We start from the raw sequence: 20,534 nt of genomic DNA, 5'->3' as shown, positions 1-20,534 counted from the left end.
ATTCCAATATGCTGAAAATACTAGCGTAAAATGTAAGGTTCTGTGGTTGTAATATATGTATATGCATATGTATCCATAGTTTCCTCTCAGTATCGAAAATGGTAGCAAATATCAAAATTCTTTTTGTATCATACTGAAGTTAGAAATTCCAATATCCTGAAAACACTACCTTAAAATGTAAGGGTCTGTGATTGTAATGTATGTATTTGTACCCATAGTTTCCTTGCAGTATCGAAAATAGTATAATTTTTTAATTCTTTTGGTATTGTATCGAAGTTAGAAATTCCAGTATACTGAAAATACTACCTTAAAATGTAAGGCTCTGTGTTTGTTATATATTTATATGAATATGCACCCATAGTTTCCTCGCAGAATCAAAAATAGTATCAAATTTTAAATTGCTTTTTGTATCGTATCGAAGTTAGAAATTCCAATATCCTAAAAACACTACATTAAAATGTCGGGTTCTGTGGTTGAAATATATGTATATGTATCCATAGTTTCCTCGCAGTATCGAAAAGAGTATTAAATATCGTAATTCTTTTGGTATCTTATCAAAGTTAGAAATTCCAGTATCCTGACAAATGTAGTTTAAAATGTCAGGTTCTGTGCTTAATTAAACCAGTCAGCAAAATCCACTGACAATGATTCATTTAAAACTATAGCTTATAATATTTTGTGTATATATATTGCACTCTTCTTGGTTCACATTGCTGACGTTTATGTATTGTTAAGGATTTCCATTGGTCATGTAATTTCTGGAATATCATGGCATTTTAAAAGGTCTATTCCAGACTTTGAAAGTCAGGGAATTTTAATATTTTTTTCCAAATCATGGAATTTCAGGGATTTTTGTTCGCGCTTTAAACTTTAGTTTCCATTTATCAAAATGTGACTTTTCTATATCATTTTTTTATTGTGTTGTTTCCTGCCTATTGTTATGGTGAGGTTATTTTTCAGCTCCGTTTAATTTCTTTCATGCCTTTCAACAGGTGATTACTTTACTGTACATGTTAACTAAGACTAAAATGCCTGTGTAACGGAGTAAAGAAGTGTGGTAAATTATTGCATAAATGAAGACAGTGCTGCAACGCAGTGGTGCAATAGGCAGTGCTGTCGCCTCACAGCAAGAAGGTTGCTGGTTCAAGCCTTGGCTATGTCAGTTGGCATTTCTTTGTGGAGTTTGCATGTTCTCCCTGCGTTCCGGGTGCTCCGGTTTCCCCCACAGTCCAAAGACTGCATTAATAAAGGGACTAAGTTGGAAAGAAAACAAATGAATGAATGAGGTTCTGTGCTCAATAAACCAGTCAGCAAATTTTGAATATATATATTGCACTCTTTTTGGTTCGCATTGCTGACATTTAGGTATTGAAAAGGATTTCCATTGGTCATGTAATTTCTGGAATATATATTCAGCCCATTCAGAACTATGATGCCCTTAATCTTTTCATCTCTGTATGATTTTCTGTTACCTCGTTGCTCACTGTGCTACGAAAGGCTATGGATTGAAACTCTGGGTGGAGAAATGCATTCATTTCACCTTGTTTTTAGTTTACCTCTTGCACTCTTCTTGTTCCCCAAACTGTCTGGTCAGCAAGGTGAGTTCATCTTCAGTGTAATGGCTTCTTGCCAGTGCTGTTTACCATAATTGATCCGTTTAACTGAGATACATTGGCACACTGTAGTAGGATTTCTGTGACTAAACATCACAGAATTAACATATTAGACGTCATCAAACTTTACATTCTACTGGCAGTGTCAGCACTCTCAGGTCTGCTAAATGTGTTTTCACAGTTGTGTCACTCAAGGAAATTAGTAACTGCTGCAGGAAAAGGCTGATTCAATACGGACAAGACACTCATATCCTGTTTATAATGTCAACTATTTTAGCATTCTTTTCCTGGCATAAAAAGTGTGTTCGATGTCCTGAGATGACAACATACAGTGTCCATATGCTGCTTTGCGGTGTTTTCATTTGGCACATAAGAAGCTTTCTAATCTGAGGCCATTGCTAGAGCGAGTCTCTTTTTTACTTACCATCAGCATTGTTTTTTTTTTTTTTACATTATACAGCACACTTTGAACACAAGCTGTAAAGTGTCTGCTGGTTTAATTTGAAATATCAGTCAGAGTATATAAAGAGCACTTGTTAGTGTAAGCGCCCATTATTAAAACCCATTGTAAAGTTTGCAACCTGATATGGAAGCTGATATTAGCGCTTGTGTTTGTGCCAAAACGCACATAGAAACATGCATCGCAGCTCAGTGCTGGTGATTATGAATGACTGTCTGACTGAACCACTCTGTTGTCACGCTGGAGAAGGGGTTTATGGGAACACTCACAGTGCAGTTCTCCAGAGGACTTAAACAGCATTCACAGACAAGACTTAAGACTCCGATTAGGGACTTTGTATAATCCGTTTATCCAGTCAATGGAGAAGACCCTTGGTAATATGACGCATAGACCTCTGGGAACACAGATTCCCTTTAGTGCTGAACTGTGCTTTACTTACATTTCTTTTCATTGTATTTGGGTGGTTGAGGAGTAAATTGGACATAATTTAAAATTTTATGTTAAATATAATGTTTTGTGTTAATGTGAGTTTCTCAGGTTAATTTAAACGTGCATTAGGAGAGCTTGGTAAATGCTAATGTTAGCCTGATAGCACTGAAAGCCAATGTCCCCACTGCATATTGCCATTTAGAGGTACATTAAATCTACGAAATGCTAATGTTAGCCTGATAACACTGGAAAGCCAACGTCTCAATGTCTCGATTTAAAGGTGCAATACGAGATCTACGAAAATGTTAACGTTAGCTTGATAGCACTGAAAGCCAACGTCCTACCCTGAACATCGCCATTTAAGGTTGCAGCAGATCTACGAAAATGCTAATGTTAGCCTGAAAGCCAACGTCCTACACTGCAAATTACTATGTAATGAAAATCTGTAAATCACCATTTAATGAAAACATTTAACGTAAATTTTTCGAAAATGCTAACGTTAGCCTGATAGCACTAAAAAGCCAACAACCCACCCTGCAAACTGCTATTTTAAGGTGCAATAGAAGATCTATGAAAATGCTAACATTAACCTGATAGCATGAAAAGTCAATGTCTCACCTGCAACTTGTCATTTAAAGGTGCAATAGGAGATTTTGGAAAATACTTGCGTTAGCCTGATAGCACTGAAAGCCAATGTCCCACCCTGCACATCACCGTTTAAAGATGCAGTAGGAGATCTACGAAAATGCTAACGTTAGCCTGATAGCACTGAAAGCCAATGTCCCACCTGCATATCGGCATTTAGAGGTACAGTAGGAGATCTACGAAAATGCTAATGTTAGCTTGATAACACTGGAAAGCCAACGTCTCACGTCTCAATGTCTCCATTTAAAGCTGCAATAGGAGATCTACGAAAATGTTAACGTTAGCTTGATAGCACTGAAAGCCATTGTCCTACCCTGAACATCGCCATTTAATGGTGCAGCAGGAGATCTACGAAAATGCTAATGTTAGCCTGAAAGCCAACGTCCCACACTGCAAATTACCATGTAATGAAAATCTGTAAATCACCATTTAATGAAAACATTTTACGTAAATTTTTGGAAAATGCTAACGTTAGCCTGATAGCGCTAAAAAGCCAACAACCCACCCTGCAAACTGCTATTTAAAGGTGCAAAAGAAGATCTATGAAAATGCTAACATCAACCTGATAGCAATGAAAGTCAACGTCTCACCTGCGGATTGTCATTTAAAGGTGCAATAGGAAATTTTGGAAAATACTTACATTAGCCTGATAGCACTGAAAGCCAATGTCCCACACTGCACATCACCGTTAAAAGAGGCAGTAGGAGATCTACGAAAATGCTAACGTTAGCCTGATAGCACTGAAAGCCAATGTCCCACCTGCATATCGGCATTTAGAGGTACAGTAGGAGATCTACGAAAATGCTAATGTTAGCCTGATAACACTGGAAAGCCAACGTCTCACGTCTCAATGTCTCCATTTAAAGCTGCAATAGGAGATCTACGAAAATGTTAACGTTAGCTTGATAGCACTGAAAGCCAACGTCCTACCCTGAACATCGCCATTTAATGGTGCAGCAGGAGATCTACGAAAATGCTAATGTTAGCCTGAAAGCCAACGTCCCACACTGCAAATTACCATGTAATGAAAATCTGTAAATCACCATTTAATGAAAACATTTAATGTAAATTTTTCGAAAATGCTAACGTTAGCCTGATAGCACTAAAAAGCCAACAACCCACCCTGCAAACTGCTATTTAAAGGTGCAATAGAAGATCTATGAAAATGCTAACATCAACCTGATAGCAATGAAAGTCAACGTCTCACCTGCAAATTGTCATTTAAAGGTGCAATAGGAGATTTTGGAAAATACTTATGTTAGCCTGATAGCACTGAAAGCCAATGTCCCACCCTGCACATCACCGTTTAAAGATGCAGTAGGAGATCTACGAAAATGCTAACGTTAGCCTGATAGCACTGAAAACCAACGTCCCACGCTGCACATTGCCATTTAAAGGTAAATTAAGAGATCTACGAAAATGCTAACGTTAGCCTGATAGCACTGAAAGCCAACATCCATGTGAATTGCTATTTAAAGGTGCACAAATGTATCATCTGTGTTCTGAAGATACATACATGTATATTAACTTTTTGGTATACTATGGTGGTTTCTTTTAGTGTTTTGCAGTAAATGTCACCATTTACTTCATTTAATTTATCCAACATGTCATCAAAAAAAAAAAAAAGTAATTGATGACAAGTTTAATAGATAATAGATTTAGTTTGAATAGATAGATACTCTGTGTTTTAGGGATGTTTGTACCTTAACTGAGTCTACAGATTTGGCCGAGCAGGAGTTGAGTGTTACTGTCAGCATGAGAGCGGATCCGCTGTCATCCAGCTGGAGTTTCTTGTCAATGTAGTAAGTTCGTTCGTCCATCTTTGTAGTCATTTTCTCTTTTTTTTTTGCCTTCTCTGTCTACCTTTGTTTTTTAAATGACTTAACATTTGGTTGAATATTTAAATTTGTCAATTGAATAATCTGTTAGTGTATAATAAAGTGAATAAAAATTTTAGAGCTGCCTTATTTTTCAGTCTTTCATTGTGTGTTTTTGTGTTTTGTCTATAGGGGGCGCTGGTTAGTGCTCTGGCAGATGACAGTATTCATTTGTGGAATTTGAGGCAAAAGCTTCCAGCCGTTCTCCATTCTCTTAAATTTAATCGGGAGAGGTAAGCATTCTGCATAAAAACATACAACATACCACTATTTCTTAAAAAAAGCCCTATTAATTGAAATACAAGCTAAATAGTGTTCAGGGCTTAAAGGTGCTGTTTGTGTTTGACTCTTCTAAAGCATAGAAATACCATAATATGTTTGCAGATATTTAGAAAACATGCCAAGTGAACATTCTTGTTAAACTGAAAAACAGTGCTGAAGTCAGATATTCTGCTTTGAAAATGGGGTGTTACAAGCCGGAACGGCTGTCTTTGTTTTGGTTATTTTTCCCAGCAAATGCCAGTTTAGCCAATTATATTTCAGCACCCCGGGTTGACTTGTTGGAAAACAGTGTATTTATTTTTAACAGTATTATTTATTCAGTCATGAAGTCTCTCAAAGCATGTGCTCGTGACTGAAACAGTAGAAGCCACCGAAATGAGATGCTGATTCAGAGTTCCACATGAGGTTATTAATTAGCAAATAATATAAATGTTACGAACGGTGAGCGGGTTACATTGTAAACCCGTGTCCTAACAACACGCTACCTGTTGAGATTTGCAATGATAAGCAATTTGCACCAGAATAAACACGGCAGAAATGTAAATACAGCCATTCAAAAGCACAGAATATGCACCCACCCACAAAATGGTAAGGTTCATAATCTAATTAACACATATTAGACCTCTTTAACATTATTGAATGTAGACGCTGAATCACTGATATGTGTTGGTTTGCATTATTTCACAGTACTGAAGTTTAATTTCAAACGGTTTATTTTATTTTCAACTATCTGCTGCTGCTTTCAGTAGTATGGCATTGGTGACAATGGTGATCGTTGTCAGTTTAGCCTGTTGTTCAGCTGCAAGAAATAGAAACCGTTTCTAAAATATCAATTTTAGGTGTTGGTTTTGACAAAAACTCATTTTAACATGGAAAATATTCCTTCTATCGTTTGTGTTTGCTTTTATTTAGAACACGGTTTAAATCAGCCTCAAATCATCCTTTAGGCTTGATAGTCAGACTCGCTTCTGTTGGTCCTCAATCTGGCAACCTCCACTTGCATGTGTTTTGATCCAGGAATGCAATACCTAGTTCAATCACTGGGTGTCAAACTTACATACTGCACATTTAATACAATAATCAAATTAGAAAATAAATAGAATAATTACAAATGCTGAATGTTTTAGATTGGTGCTCAGGACTGTTTCTTCGAAGATGTGGCAAAATTATAAATAAATAAGTTATAAATGATTCAATTCTAAATAAAATAAAAACCAAATTAACAAAAGATAAGGTTTAAGGCCTACATGCAGTTTCCATAAGTAATTTATTTAAAGTTTAATATTTTAAAAGATTAAAACTTCCATCAGCATTATTAAGGAACTTTTTACAGTCGTAGCGTAAAATAAACACATTTTATTTCCAGTTTACAAAAGTAATATTGTTCATTTATTTTTTATTTAGATATTTTATTTAATAACTATTATTCATTCATTCATTCATTCATTCATTTTCTTTTCAGCTTAGTCCCTTTATTAATCAGGGGTCGCCACAGCGGAATTAACCGGCAACTTATCCAGCATATGTTTTACGCAGTGGATGCCCTTCCAGCCGCAACCCAACACTAGGAAACACCCATACACTCTCATTCACACACATACACTACAGACAATTTAGCTCACTTAATTTACTGTTACGAACTCAAACCTTGCTTGGCTCCACACAGCAAGCCAGACCCGTAACAATAAATAATATTAAATAAAATAATTAAAACTCCTCTAAATTAATGAGGAGCCCAGAGTCTCATCTCCCGTTGAAAAGTAAAGACAACAACAAAAACAAAGGACCAAGGAAATAACTTTAGTCAAATTTTTTTGACGTATAAATTTTCAAAAAAAAAAAAGGAGACAATTAAAAGCTTGCGGAGGAAAATGCCAAAATAACAAACAAAAGCTCAACAGCTAACTTAAGTTTTTAACCCTCTTACCTGCACATGAAATTAAACGAAATAAAATAACATTCACTTACCTCCCTACTAGCCACAAAACATGAGGAAAAGTAAGAAAACAAAAAGGCACCCTCCTCAGCACACATGTCTCCATATATCTCAAAGTCAGCACTCAACAATCACTTTTAACAAGTTAGCTGAGTAAAAATACAACACAGTTTCTACTCCACAAAACAATCAACAAAAGCCGGGAGAGAGGAGACTCTTAGAACGATGTTCCAGTCATGTTTAAATTGTCTCCACAAACAAGCCGGCCTCCACGTGTTGTCTGGCACCTGATTCACCGCACCTGTGCGGCAATGATGAACCTATTTGGAGGCAGAGGCGGAAAGAAGAGAACCACACGCAATACACACAAAAACAAAAACAAATACCTCACTACTTAAAAAGATATTTATTTATTTATATTATTTTTATATTATCATTGAATTTAAAGAAAATAGGCTACGTAACAACCTATAGCGCATGTGTTTGGACTGTGAGGGAAACCAGAACACCTGGAGGAAACCCACGTGGAGAACATGCAAAATCCGCACACAAATGCCAACTGACCCAGCCAAGGCTCAACCCAGCGACTTTCTTGCTGTGAGGAGAAAGTGCTACCAACAGCACCACCACGCCGCCCCAATTTTTCATTTTAAATGTTGTAATTTTTAACTGAATCTTTTCCCCAAATTTAGCTTTTGCTTTTGACAAATAATATTTTATTAAAAACTGCACACACGTTAGCTCCTTCATAGTAATACTTTCTCAACCACCCAAAGTACCCTGGCGTGTGACAGAACGATATTGCCTTTCTACACTTTAAGCATCAGACCACCCCAGAATAAAGGTTTAAATGAATGTTTGTTCTGAGACAGGAGACCAGGACAATGTTCTAAAGTGCTCTTAAATGCATATAGACGTGATTGGTGTCCCATTCAGAAGACACACAATGGCAGTAATGTGCAGTCATTCACAGTAATATCAGCTTATTTATCAAACGTGACTCATTCATTTAGCCAGATTTCACTGTTATTGCCTGTCTCATCCTTAATGCGTCACAAATCAGTCAGATGTTCATGTCCATCGTATGAGATAATCACAATGAATCATTCACTTTGATTAAGGTCAGTTCTCTCTTTGTCTTTGGCAGGATCACGTTTTGCCATTTGCCTTTCCAGAGTAAATGGCTGTATGTGGGCACGGAAAGAGGGAACATTCATATCGTCAACGTGGAGTCCTTCACCCTCTCAGGCTATGTGATCATGTGGAACAAAGCCATTGAACTGTGAGTGTCTGTCTAGACTCCATCATCTCTAGTAATTCTCCTGTGATTTCTTCTGTCAGCTCTGGGAGATTTTAATTAAAGGTGCCATATAATGTAAATCTAGATATACCTAGGGATAGCTTAATAGTAATGGAAATGACATACCATGAGCCTCAAACACCATTGTTAATCCTGTGAGTATAAAATCCCAATTATAAACAGGCCTATTGGAGCAAAAGACAGACTGTTACGTTGCACGAGGGATCATTAATATGCACGCCCCAGGCTGCATTAGATTGATCTCAATGTTTTCTAGTGAGATTACAACAATGATAATTTGTCCCTTTATTTTTGAATTTATCTACGCTTGTTTTAAACTCACTATGTTTTTGGGACTTTTATTTTGAAATAAAAGAAAGGCAGGTAGAATAAAGCCTGTTGCGCCGCATCTTTACATTGTTTTTTTTTTTTATGCATTGCTAAGCAACACAGACAGAATTTGAACGACTGTCAGAGTTGGTACTATCATATAAAGTAATGTTTAGCACATGTGAAAGATATGGGGCCCTATCATACACCCGGCGCAATGTGGCGCAAGGCGCGGCGCAATACTCTTTTGCTACTTTTAGCTTGGCGCAAGGGTCATTTTGAGGTGTTGCGCCACATTGTTTAAATAGCAAATGAATTTACACTCAAATGTGCGCCCATTGGCGTTCTGGTCTAAAAAGCAGGCGTGTTTTGGTGCGTTGCTATTTTGAGAAACTGTAAATAGTCTGATCTTTAGACCAGAACAAAGTCGGTCTATTGTCTGGCACAAAGTGCGCCTGGCTTACACACCACAAACAAGATGCAGAGCAATACGCAAATATCTTTACATATGAAAAATATATAATATCTTAAGGATATATATATATATATATATATATATATATATATATATATATATATATATATATATATATATATATATATATATATATATATACACACACACACACACACACACACACACACACACACACACACACACACACACACACACACACACACACACACACATATATATATATATATATATATATATATATATATATATATATATATATATATATATATATATACATATATATATATATATACATATATATATATATACATATATATATATACATATACAGGATATATGATTAAAATATTACAAAACATATTAAATTCTAGCCTACATGAAGATTTACAAACCACTGCCTTACTTTCTTCATCTCGGGAGGCTTTTTCAGTTCATTCAATTTGCTTTTGTATAATGTTATTATTATTAGCAGTATTATTTAATATATCCATATTTATATTTGTTTTATTAAAAACAAGCTTAGATTTGTCCACCTGTCAGGTTTAAGACCATATGGGGCATGGCAGGTGTATTTGGAAATAACTCAGTATTTTGACCACGCTTGGTTAATAATGGTCATTTATTCATTTGCTAGAAATTAGAACTGAATTTAGAAATAGTTTGGAAACAAATCTTTGCGCTTAACAAACGAAGTTAATTATTTATAGGCTAATTGATGTCTGTGCGTAAAGGTTTCCCTATCCATGAGAGCGAAAGTGAACTTACTTTACGTCAAAATGCGCTCTTGGCGCGACACAGCTGGCTCTTAAAGGGAATGGGAGATGAGACTCTAATTGGTTTATTCTCAAAACACACCTATAACTCATTAAGAAAATAAACTTAACCCTTTTAGACCATGCGCCAAAGCGGATTTTCCTGTCCTTAAATTAGCAAAAATGCGTTCTGACACGCCCTGAAAGCGTTTGCGCCCTGCGTTTTGCTCTCTGCGCATGGACTGTCAAAATAGAGCCCATGGTGATTGACTGTCCAGTGTGCGATGAGCTTTAAGTAGCAGATCTCATCCAGCAAACCGTTTAGTTCAGTGCGTCAGAATGCAAAATGCTGGATATACGGATTACAAATATATTCATTTACAGCCGATGATGCGTATGATCTCTTTAAATCAGTGATGCCATACCCCCAGGCTGTGGACCAGCACCGTTCCATGGATAAATTGGTATCAGGCTGCACAAGAAATCATTAATTATTTCCATTTTATTTATTATCAAAGTCTGAAGGATCTTTTATTTTAAAAAATATTTCAATTATAAAATATTACCATATTTTCTCGGTTACATTTTGGTCACATGCGCCAAAATGAAACCAAAAATGGATGCACATTTCGTTATACTAATTATCTCAGACAAACACAGAACACCCAAACACTGAAGTGCTTTTTCATTTTCTTTATAAATAAAACGTGTATCAGAGTTGCAGCAATGTTTTGTCAGCTTGTCGTCCTCTGAGATATGGCTGATGGTTATCTAGCAATCTACCCACACCAGCACCCTCATCTCCCACTCGGGTATCTATCTGTTGTTAGTTTTAACATGTATATTGTGTATTAGTGTTCGTAATTAGGCAATAAACACAAGTAGACTGCTGAATAGAAGTGTTCAATGCATGTTTATGCATTGTTCATATCACTCAGCTCTTATTGTGATTGTTCGAAATGAAAGGATTTTATAAAACTCATCTTAAGCAGAGGTTAATATTAATCACTGCCTGTGTTTTAAAAAATGTTAAAGCTTCAAAACACAACTCCTAAATACAGTGGAGGAAATAAGTATTTAACACATCAGCATTTTTCTTAGAAAACATATTCTAAAGGTGTTGTTGACTTGAAATGTTCAACAGATGTTGGTTACAAGCAAATAAATCCATATATGCAAAGCAAACAATACTAATTAGTTATGTGAAATAAAATAAATGACAAAGGAAAAAAATATTGAACACATGAAGAAAGGCAGGTGTAGAAAGGCAGTGAAAGCCCAGACAAGAGCTGAAATCTCAGTAGTTCTTCAGTAACCCTCTGCCCTTCCTCAGTGTAAATGAATATCAGCTGCTTCAGTCCAACATCTACATTAGGAGGATGAAGGTGAAACCAGGGTGGACATTTCAGCAAGACAATGATACAAAACACAACCAAGGAAACTCCCAGATGCTTTCAGAGAAAGAAAATCAAGCTGCAGAATTGCCTAGCCAATCACCTTACTTGAATTGAATAGAAAATACAAAATAAAGATCAGATTTGATAGACAAGACCCACAGAACCATCAAGATAACACTGTTGAAGTCGGGAAAAAAACTCTCACCTGAGCAATGCACAGGCACGTGCACAGGTAGGGCCCAGCATGTCCCTTTTTTCTCTTGGAGAAAAAATGCCCCTCAAATGAATGAAAGTGGCCCTTCACTAATCGATCGCCCTGTTTGAATCTTGATGCATGAGCTCTAAATACCTTTAAAGTATTTTCTTCATAAATAAGCAGTCAACTCTCTTTTTTTTAAACAGTTCATCAAAGACTCACCCTGGACCAGTAGTTCACATCAGCGATAACCCCATGGATGAAGGAAAAGTAAGTTTGAACTACAGTTAATATTATATGTTTCCCTACAAATCACTTTCTGAATGCTCCGCTTTCAGTCTGCACCATTCAAGAGCAGTTGCTCTCTTTTTTGCAGCTTTTAATTGGTTTTGAATGTGGGATAGTTGTGCTGTGGGACTTGAAATCGAAGAAGGCAGACTACCGCTACAACTATGATGAGGTGAGACATTGTTATTGCATATAATAGTTGTCCCCGATTTTGTGATCTAGATCTTTTTTTTTTAAAGCAGACCTATTTAGTTTTGTTTCAGTAATGTCTTCAATAGGGATGGGATAAACTCCAAGTGTTCAGATGTGGCCACAGTAAGTACGTTTAGATGAGCACCAATAATTAGATTTTAAAACGATTAAGACGTTACTCAGATTAAGAGTTGACCATGTAAACATTGATTTTTGATGAATTGAATCTGATTAAAGTCATAATCGAAGCTGAAATGGAATCAAGACACGTTGAGTATGCCGAATTTAGCCGCAATATTGAAGTGCAGCACACACATGTAAACTAGGGATGGGAAGATTAACCGATATGTATCGATACGCGGTCATGCGCGTGCACGATGCGAGTGCAGCGGTTGAGCAGCAGAGGATGAATGAAATTTTGGAAGCAAATCGAGATGCATCGGTTTTTGCGAGATGCATCGGTTTTTCCAAGATACAGCTTATATTTTTAATATAGAATGTATTTTTTATTTATTAACAAGTGTTGTCAACCTGTTTTTGGCGCATAATTTAATCGACCTACATAAAGTAAGCCTTAGCAACGGATTTGCGGATGTGTACACTTACACTACAACTCAGTGTATCAGGTGTGCGGATGAAGCTAGTGGAGCGCCCTCAGAAAGCGCGAGAAGCAAAACAAACATTTTATTCCCCACTGAGTTTTAAATCTAAAGTATGTCAAGCAACATTATGGATTTAAGGATGGACGACATGACAGGACAGATGCAATTTGCAAAATGTGCCGCGCATCTGTAAAATACGCGGGCAGTACGACTAATCTGAAATCTCACTTGAAGCGGCGCCACGGTGTTGTTGTGAAAGCATCTTCCAGTGTTCCTGCATCCCCGGCTTTCGCACTGCTTCAACTGTAGCCACCAGCTCCAAAAGTGGTGAGAAAAGCATTGCAAGTTTTTTTCCATGCGCAACAGTTTTGTGCGCTCTACGCCAATAACGGATGTTATTGCATTGTTCATCTGCAAAGATATTCAGCCTAGTGTCACGGAGAACGAAGGTTTTAAACACCTCCTCCTGTTAATTTTTATTTAGTTATAATAATAATATTAATAATAATAATGATAAAAATAATGGGTGTCACGGTGGCACAATGTAACTGACACTCTGGCTCTGAGAGAAAAGCCAGTTTGTAAAAAAAAGTCTTGGTTTTGCTTGGTTAATAAATAATCAAACTCATTCAATGGCACAGCATCCTCTTTCACATCATCTCATAAACTTGATCTAATTAGTTAGTGCTGAAATATTGCATTGTATCGTGATATGGGTGTGAATCGTATCGTGTTGCATCGCAATATGTCACAAATGTATCGCTAATATATCGGATTGTATTCTTTGTATCGAGATGCGTATCGGATCGGCATTATAGCTTAGATGCCCAACCCTAATGTAAACACCTTAATTAAACTATTACCGTTGTTTAGGGTTTTCAACCCATTTTGCATCAGGATAGTCTAGACACACGCAACTGTTTATTTTCTACTGAGTCAGTGAAGGACTACAGACAAATGCATTGCGAAAAGCTGAGGTCTTTTCCCATACGGCGTGCTGTATCAAACTTCATTAAAACTACACTCTTCCAGCAGTTCATACTTGCATCCAATATCTTGTTTGTCACAAAGGCATGCATGAAATGTTCGTGAATGAAAGTGAAAGTGCCAAACTGCAGTTAAAGTCGACAAATTAAAATTGAAACACCCCAAATTACATGAAACTCCCAAAGAAACATGGAAAGCATGATGGCACAATGACTAGGGGTGTCAAAATTAATTGTTTCTTCAGATTCAGACGCGGACAATTCGGTATCGGCTCAGTAATAATCATAACCGGTTATTATGTACTGACGTCATTTATTCCATATGCGCTATGGCGAGGGAGGCGAGCGCGAGTATTTACAACGCTCCAACTACTTAAATCTCAGAAACTCTTCACAATTTCACTGCGTGTGTTGGCTGGACAGTCTTTCACTGACACTTACAGCAGAAGCCCCTATTTCACTGCGATTGAGAGAATGAAAGTAGTCCATTTCTCTTTCTCTCTCTTTCTCACTGTGGCCGATTTGACCTGCTGACGTGACTTTTCCTCTCCTCTCAGCTGTTTTACAGCGATACTTCTGGATACAGACACGAGCGCGTGCCTGCAGAGTTTTCTCCACCGTGTCTATCATGGGTCAGCTGTGGTCCTCCCTGCCGCTTATCAGTGTTATTCATCTGCACGCATGAGCCAATCGCAGCCTTTTTTGTTGAGGGTGTGACTAATCAAAGGGATGTAAGAGAACTAGACAAGGATCAGAAAGCGAGCCGGATATTTATTTGTTATTTGTTTATATTAATTGCTATAAATGCTTGTGTTGTTTAAGGTACAGTTTATATATCTTACTGTTTTTATTAAAGGAAAAAATTGTATTACAAATTGTTTATAAATTTAGATATATTAATACATTTTAATACAAGAATTTCTTGATGGAAAGAAATTATAAAACTGTGTATGGAAAGCACCGTCAATGCACTGTGATGCACTGAGATATCGAATTCAACCGAATCGTAACCGAACCGAACCGTGAGACCAGTGAAGGTTCACAGCTCTAACAATGACTTTAATCGATCCATGTTCAATTCAATTCAGCTTTATTTGTATAGCGCTTTTACAATGTAGATTGTGTCAAAGCAGCTTCACACAAATGGTCATAGTAACTGGAACAGTGTAGTTCAGTTTTTAGTGTTTAAGTTCAGTTCAGTTCAGTTTAGCTCAGTTCAGTGTGATTTAAAATCATTACTGAGAGTTCAAACACTGAGGAGCAAAGTCATCGATGCGTAGCTCTACCAATCCTGAACCATGCGAGCCAGTACCATGTGCTATAACATGTAAAACAGGATCATGAAAGGAACATTTAAAAAGCGACTCATGGAAACACCTTAATCACATTATTGTCTCATTCAGATTAAGGCAAATAATTTGATTGCTAATGTCCATGTAAACGTAGTCAATGATTCATCAGCAAAACACAGTGATTATTGATAATTGTTGTTCACTTTATCACAATATACTTTAAAATCCAATAACAACAGTACATAATCTCAGTATTAAAAACAGTTGTAAGATCAATAGTAACATGAGTATTAATCAGGATTTCAAGAGTTCACACTTAGCTGATGATTAAATATAAGAAGTTTTGGCATGCTGTCCAGGGAGAGAGCCCTTAGCACAAAAGGTCCTTGAGCCCTGGGCTCCCTCCCGTTTGTAGGGTGAGAGGGGAGCTTTGAGCTCAGGTAGATCTCAACAACTCCCTTTTGATAAGAGCTGATGATTAAATGATTGCACAGAAACGACAGCCATCCTGATAAAGGACTAGAACTGGTGACGTTTCTTTCTGTGAGGCAACAGTGCTAACCTCTGGGCCACCTTGCCGCCCTATGAAGGGAAAGGTGGAGAAGTAGGGGTGGAAGGGGGGGATTCTTCAAATCGAAGATGACTGTAGTGAGAAACCCTGGCTCTTTATAGTGGATTAGGAATCGTCTGATTGATGGATCATACATAGCTAATGCAAGACCAGCCGTGTTCAATCATAAGCACGTGATCCTCTTGAAATTAGGTTATAAATAAACTTCACTTAAAAATGTCTTGTGTATTGTTCCCAGATTTCTGAATTCCATTGCATTGAGATATCACAAGTAGTTATCACAATCTAACACTCTCTAGTTGTGCATTCCTACAATCAGCCTTTAGGAAATATACTGTAAGTTAACCCTTGTGTCCTGTTTAAATTGACTACCCTTTCGTTATGTTAGTGGCTGTTTCTGCCCCATTGATTTCCATTATAATGACATTTTTTGATTGCAAAGCCATGACAGTATATAATCTTATATTCTTTATTGTTGGTGGTTTTCTTTGTTAGAAAGAGGTAGAATGTGTAAGTTTTATTGTTGATCATCAGTTGGCTGCATTAACCCTTTAGATAGGCCTGTGCAGAAAAGTTTTAGGCTTTTAAAAGTAGTCCTATGGAGTAAAACAGCAGATTGTATTGTGTGTGCGTAAATACACTTACTATGTTTACTATGTTCTGAGAGCTGAGCTGCTTATTTTTATGTTCTCAGACATATCAAGGTAAGTGTGCAAAGGAAGTGTCTCTTTTATTCTGTGTTTTGTTATACCAGATGCAGTATGCACAAAATTCGTAAATAGACGCGTGAACATTTTAAGTTTACTTCACTTGTAAGTCAAATTTGCTTCACAATTGATGCGGATTCGCGTCATGGCCGGTGAGTCTAGCTTCGTTGCTTAATAGCTAACATGGATTTTATTGGGATAGTAGCTGTGTTTTAGGCGCTTTAGGAATGCTGAAAAACAACATAGATTTGTTCGGTGCCGTGTCTGAGTCCACTAGATCCTTTCAGAGGTGCACCCAGCTCTGTGAGTTCATCAACTCCTCCAGAAACTATACCTGGATGATGGAAGCTTTTAACAATGCTTCAGACTAAGCTGAGCCCAAATTGATGAACTGTTGTTCGGTGTCAGCAAGAGGATTACCCCCTTAGGACACCAACAACAGGAACTACGTCATAATCATGCCCCTACAAGACAACCTCATGATTGGTTAACGTGGTGCGAATGTCCGCTGAAGTTCAGATTTTCCAACTTGAGCGATTCAAACATAAAACACTCAACTCGCACCGCTTCATTCGCGCGAATTGTGTCATTCGCGATGTTTCTTTCATGCAAATCGCACTGCAGGATATCTATTAGCGCCTTTGCATTTATTAACATATAAATGACTAGCAATTGACGCTTTATCCGCATCTGGTGTGAACGCAGCATTACACTCACACACACAATCTCTCTCTATAATAATATGGGGTTATGACTTTGCAATCATAACATGTCATTATATTGGAAGACAATAGGGCAAAAAAAGCCCCCAACATAACAAAAGGGTAGTAAATCTTCCCATTGTATTGTTAAGTGTTTCAAAACATCCAAAGGATTTCCCCAAAATATGTGTAAAAATAAGATTTGTCACTTAAAATCGTTTAATTTACTGAAACGGAGAAAGCTGTGGCCAAATTAAGCCTCAAAATCACTCCAGAATGGATGGAAACATCCCCAACAGCACACAAGGGTTAAATGACTAAATGTAAATGTACTGAAATCCTCTGCTGAAATGTACAAAAGCGTCTGCTGAATGGCTAAATGTAATGTAAATGTTCCCTGTGTTACCAGCTAAAACCTAAAGTGGCAATGAGCTCCTAATTTACAAAAAGAGTCTTGGTAACACTTTATAATAACTACACACTATAAATCATTTATTAAGCATTAGCAAATAGTGAATTCATTATCTGTTAAGCATTAACTCTACATTAATAAGCGTTAGTAAGCAGTTTATAACAGCAGCTACAAATGCTCTATTCTTGACTTATAAGCACCTATATAATGTGTTTAATGATTGTATTTTCATACTTAGTTAATGATTTATTTTTCATTACTAAATTAAGTATCACATTATTTACAAACCGTTTGTATTTAAGAGTAGTTGAGAGTTTTTAAGGATCATTCTGAATGAGTTAGTAAATGATTAATAAACTATTGAAATCAAAGTTTATATGTCTTATTATTCAGGCATATATTAATGGTTACTATATATGTTAATAAAAGCTTTATTAACTCAACTTCATGCAGTTTTGTGACCTAATCTAAAGTGAGGACTATTCATGCTTTATAAATCCCTTATAAATGACAAATAAAGGCTCAGTTAAATTCTAAACAGGAAAAAAAGACATTTTTCATTTCTCTTCATTTAAAGATACATAAATGAAACTGGACTTCAAAAGAAAAATAAATATTTGCAACCTTATCTAAAATAGAATTACTGTAGAGTTTAAACATTACATCTTATTATAATGTTAAATTATTATATATTGTTGTTGTTTTATCCAGTTGGATGTCATATTTTGACACTCCTGTTATTTTGCAATGTTTAAACTTTACAGTCATTTTACTTTTTAGAAAGATTGCACAGATTATCGTTCATTTGATTCTGAGCCTTTATTTGTCATTTATAAAGGATTTATAAAGCATGAATAGTCCTCACTTTAGATTAGGTCACAAAACTGCATGAAGTTGAGTTATTAAAGCATTTACTAACATATTAGTTAACTATTAATATATGCCTGAATAATAAGACATATACATGTTGATTTCAATAGTTTATTAATCATTTACTAACTCATTCTGAATGGTCCTGAAAACCCTCAACTACTCTTAAATACAAACGGTTTGTAAATAATTCGATACTTAATTTAGTAATGAAAAATAAATCATTAACAGAGAATGAAAATATAATTATTAACCACATTATATAGGTGCTCAAGAATAGAGCATTTGTAGCTGCAGTTATAAACTGCTTACTAACGCTTATTAATGTAGAGTTAATGCTTAACAGATAATGAATTCACTATTTGCTAATGCTTAATAAATGATTTATAGTGTGTAGTTATTATAGAGTGTTACCAGAGTCTTCAATTAAAAGCTCTTAATAGGTATTGAATTTAGCTCCATGATTCCCGTATATATCCTGGTTATGTTGATTGTTGTGTCCTCATATTTGCTGTCACAGCACATGGCCTGTAGTTTGCATGACCTGCTTTCTCTTGTGCTTGATTACTCATCCTTTGTTTGGCCCGTAGGCGATCCACTCTGTGGCTTGGCATCACGAGGGGAAACAGTTTGTGTGCAGTCACTCGGATGGCACACTTACCACATGGAATGTGCGCGCTCCTGCCAAGCCTGCCCAGATCATTACACCGCATGGTAAGCTCCTGCCCAAACAAACTCCCTTCCAACTTCCTCAGGTTGAGCGCTTCAGGGAGCACAGAATAAATATCAAAAGACTGTAGAGGTGAAGTGATGTTTGGCACACCAGTGAAAATGATTGTTTGCAAACAGACCGGTGCTTATATACACAGTTGAAGTCAGACTTATTAGCCCTCCGAAATTATTAGATATTTTTTTCTCCCATTCATGTTTAACGGAGAGATAATTTTTCAACACATTTATAAACATGATAGTTTTAATCACTCATTTCTTATGATACCATGATGACAGCACATAATATTTGACTAGATATTTTTCAGTATACTAATATTCAGCTTAAATTGATGTTTAAAGGCTTAACTAGGATAATAAGGCAAGGTAGGTTAATTAGGCAAGTCATTGTATAACAGTGCCATCTCCAAGTTGGAGGAAAGTCCTTAGCCTAGGTGGAGGAGTTCAAGTATCTTGGGGTTTTGCTCACAAGTGAGGGAAAGATGGAACGAGAGATTGACAGGCGGATTGGTGCAGCGGCAGCAGATGGGGTGTATGTACCGGTCCGTTGTGGTAAAGATGAGCTGAGCCGAAAGGCAAAGCTCTCGATTTACTGGTCAATCTACGTTCCTACTCTCACCTATGGTCATGAGCTTTGGGTCATGACCGAAAGAAGAAGATCTCGGATACAAGCAGCCGAAATGAGTTTCCTTCACAGGGTGGCAGGCCGCACCCTTACTGTGCGTTCACACCGAAGACGGTAAAAGCGTCAAAGGTCGCTCTGGCCGCCCTGGCGAGAACTCCATCTGTCTTTAGCTTTAGTGGCAAGACCGTCAAAATTCGCTACATTGATCTCAGATTTAAAGGGGCTGTTGCAGCATATCATATCAGTTACATTCCCGCATAAAACATTCTTTCTAGTGTGAAAATCTTGCGCACTTTCTATCAAATTCATTTAAAAATAGAAGATCAAGTTGCATGTGGTGTGGCTTTGCTCCACTTAATTATCCAATGTGTCCATATGTATGAAATATATAATATCAAAAAAGTCCAAAAGTGCATTTATGGTATGCGCTTCACACAGGGTGGCCTTCACCAACCACCTGTAGAAACACTCTTCTCTCTCATGCACTTCTTGTGTGTATTGCTTAGGGTTGGGCCGATAGACAATGCCATCGTCCATTGCCGAACACCTTGATGCTGAGCCGACATCGCACTCCTTCGCCCCGCCCCAGTTGCAAATCCGCCCATTGCAAATACACTCTCAGGCCATGTTTACAGTAATAGGTCTTAGTTTTTAAATGGCATTTTTAGAATGAAAACGATCCACATCCACTCTGGCGTTTCACCTAGCATTTCTGAGCAGCCTTCCATCCACACTACCGTTGAAAACACACATCACGTGACCACACATACGCACAGGCACACACACACTGTCATGCGCTTGAGACAGCAGGTCCAGGCAGTCAGCGAGTCAGTAGATTGGTTCAATCTTTCGCTGTCACTCTTG

General features: G+C 37.0%; 1 protein-coding gene across 16 annotated transcripts in view; it reads left to right on the top strand.

Moving 5' to 3' along the window:
• The window catches only part of stxbp5b (syntaxin binding protein 5b (tomosyn)), a 119,465-nt gene that overhangs the window by 36,332 nt on the left and 62,599 nt on the right, over positions 1-20,534 (top strand). For all 16 annotated transcript variants that reach the window (XR_015512872.2, XR_015512880.2, XR_015512879.2 and 13 more), the window contains exons 3-8: positions 4,868-4,949; positions 5,157-5,257; positions 8,390-8,524; positions 11,902-11,965; positions 12,072-12,155; positions 18,907-19,030. Coding sequence is in view for 7 of the 16 variants with exons in the window: in XM_087289862.1 (XP_087145988.1) it covers positions 4,868-4,949; positions 5,157-5,257; positions 8,390-8,524; positions 11,902-11,965; positions 12,072-12,155; positions 18,907-19,030 (590 nt within the window). In the remaining 9 variants the exon portion in view is untranslated. The remainder of the gene's footprint in view (positions 1-4,867; positions 4,950-5,156; positions 5,258-8,389; positions 8,525-11,901; positions 11,966-12,071; positions 12,156-18,906; positions 19,031-20,534) is intronic.

Source organism: Danio rerio, chromosome 17 (assembly GCF_052040795.2).
Source record: "Danio rerio strain M-AB ecotype USA chromosome 17, GRCz13ab, whole genome shotgun sequence".
In the NCBI taxonomy this organism is placed as follows: domain Eukaryota; kingdom Metazoa; phylum Chordata; class Actinopteri; order Cypriniformes; family Danionidae; genus Danio; species Danio rerio.
This window is presented reverse-complemented; position numbering and strand designations above follow the sequence as displayed.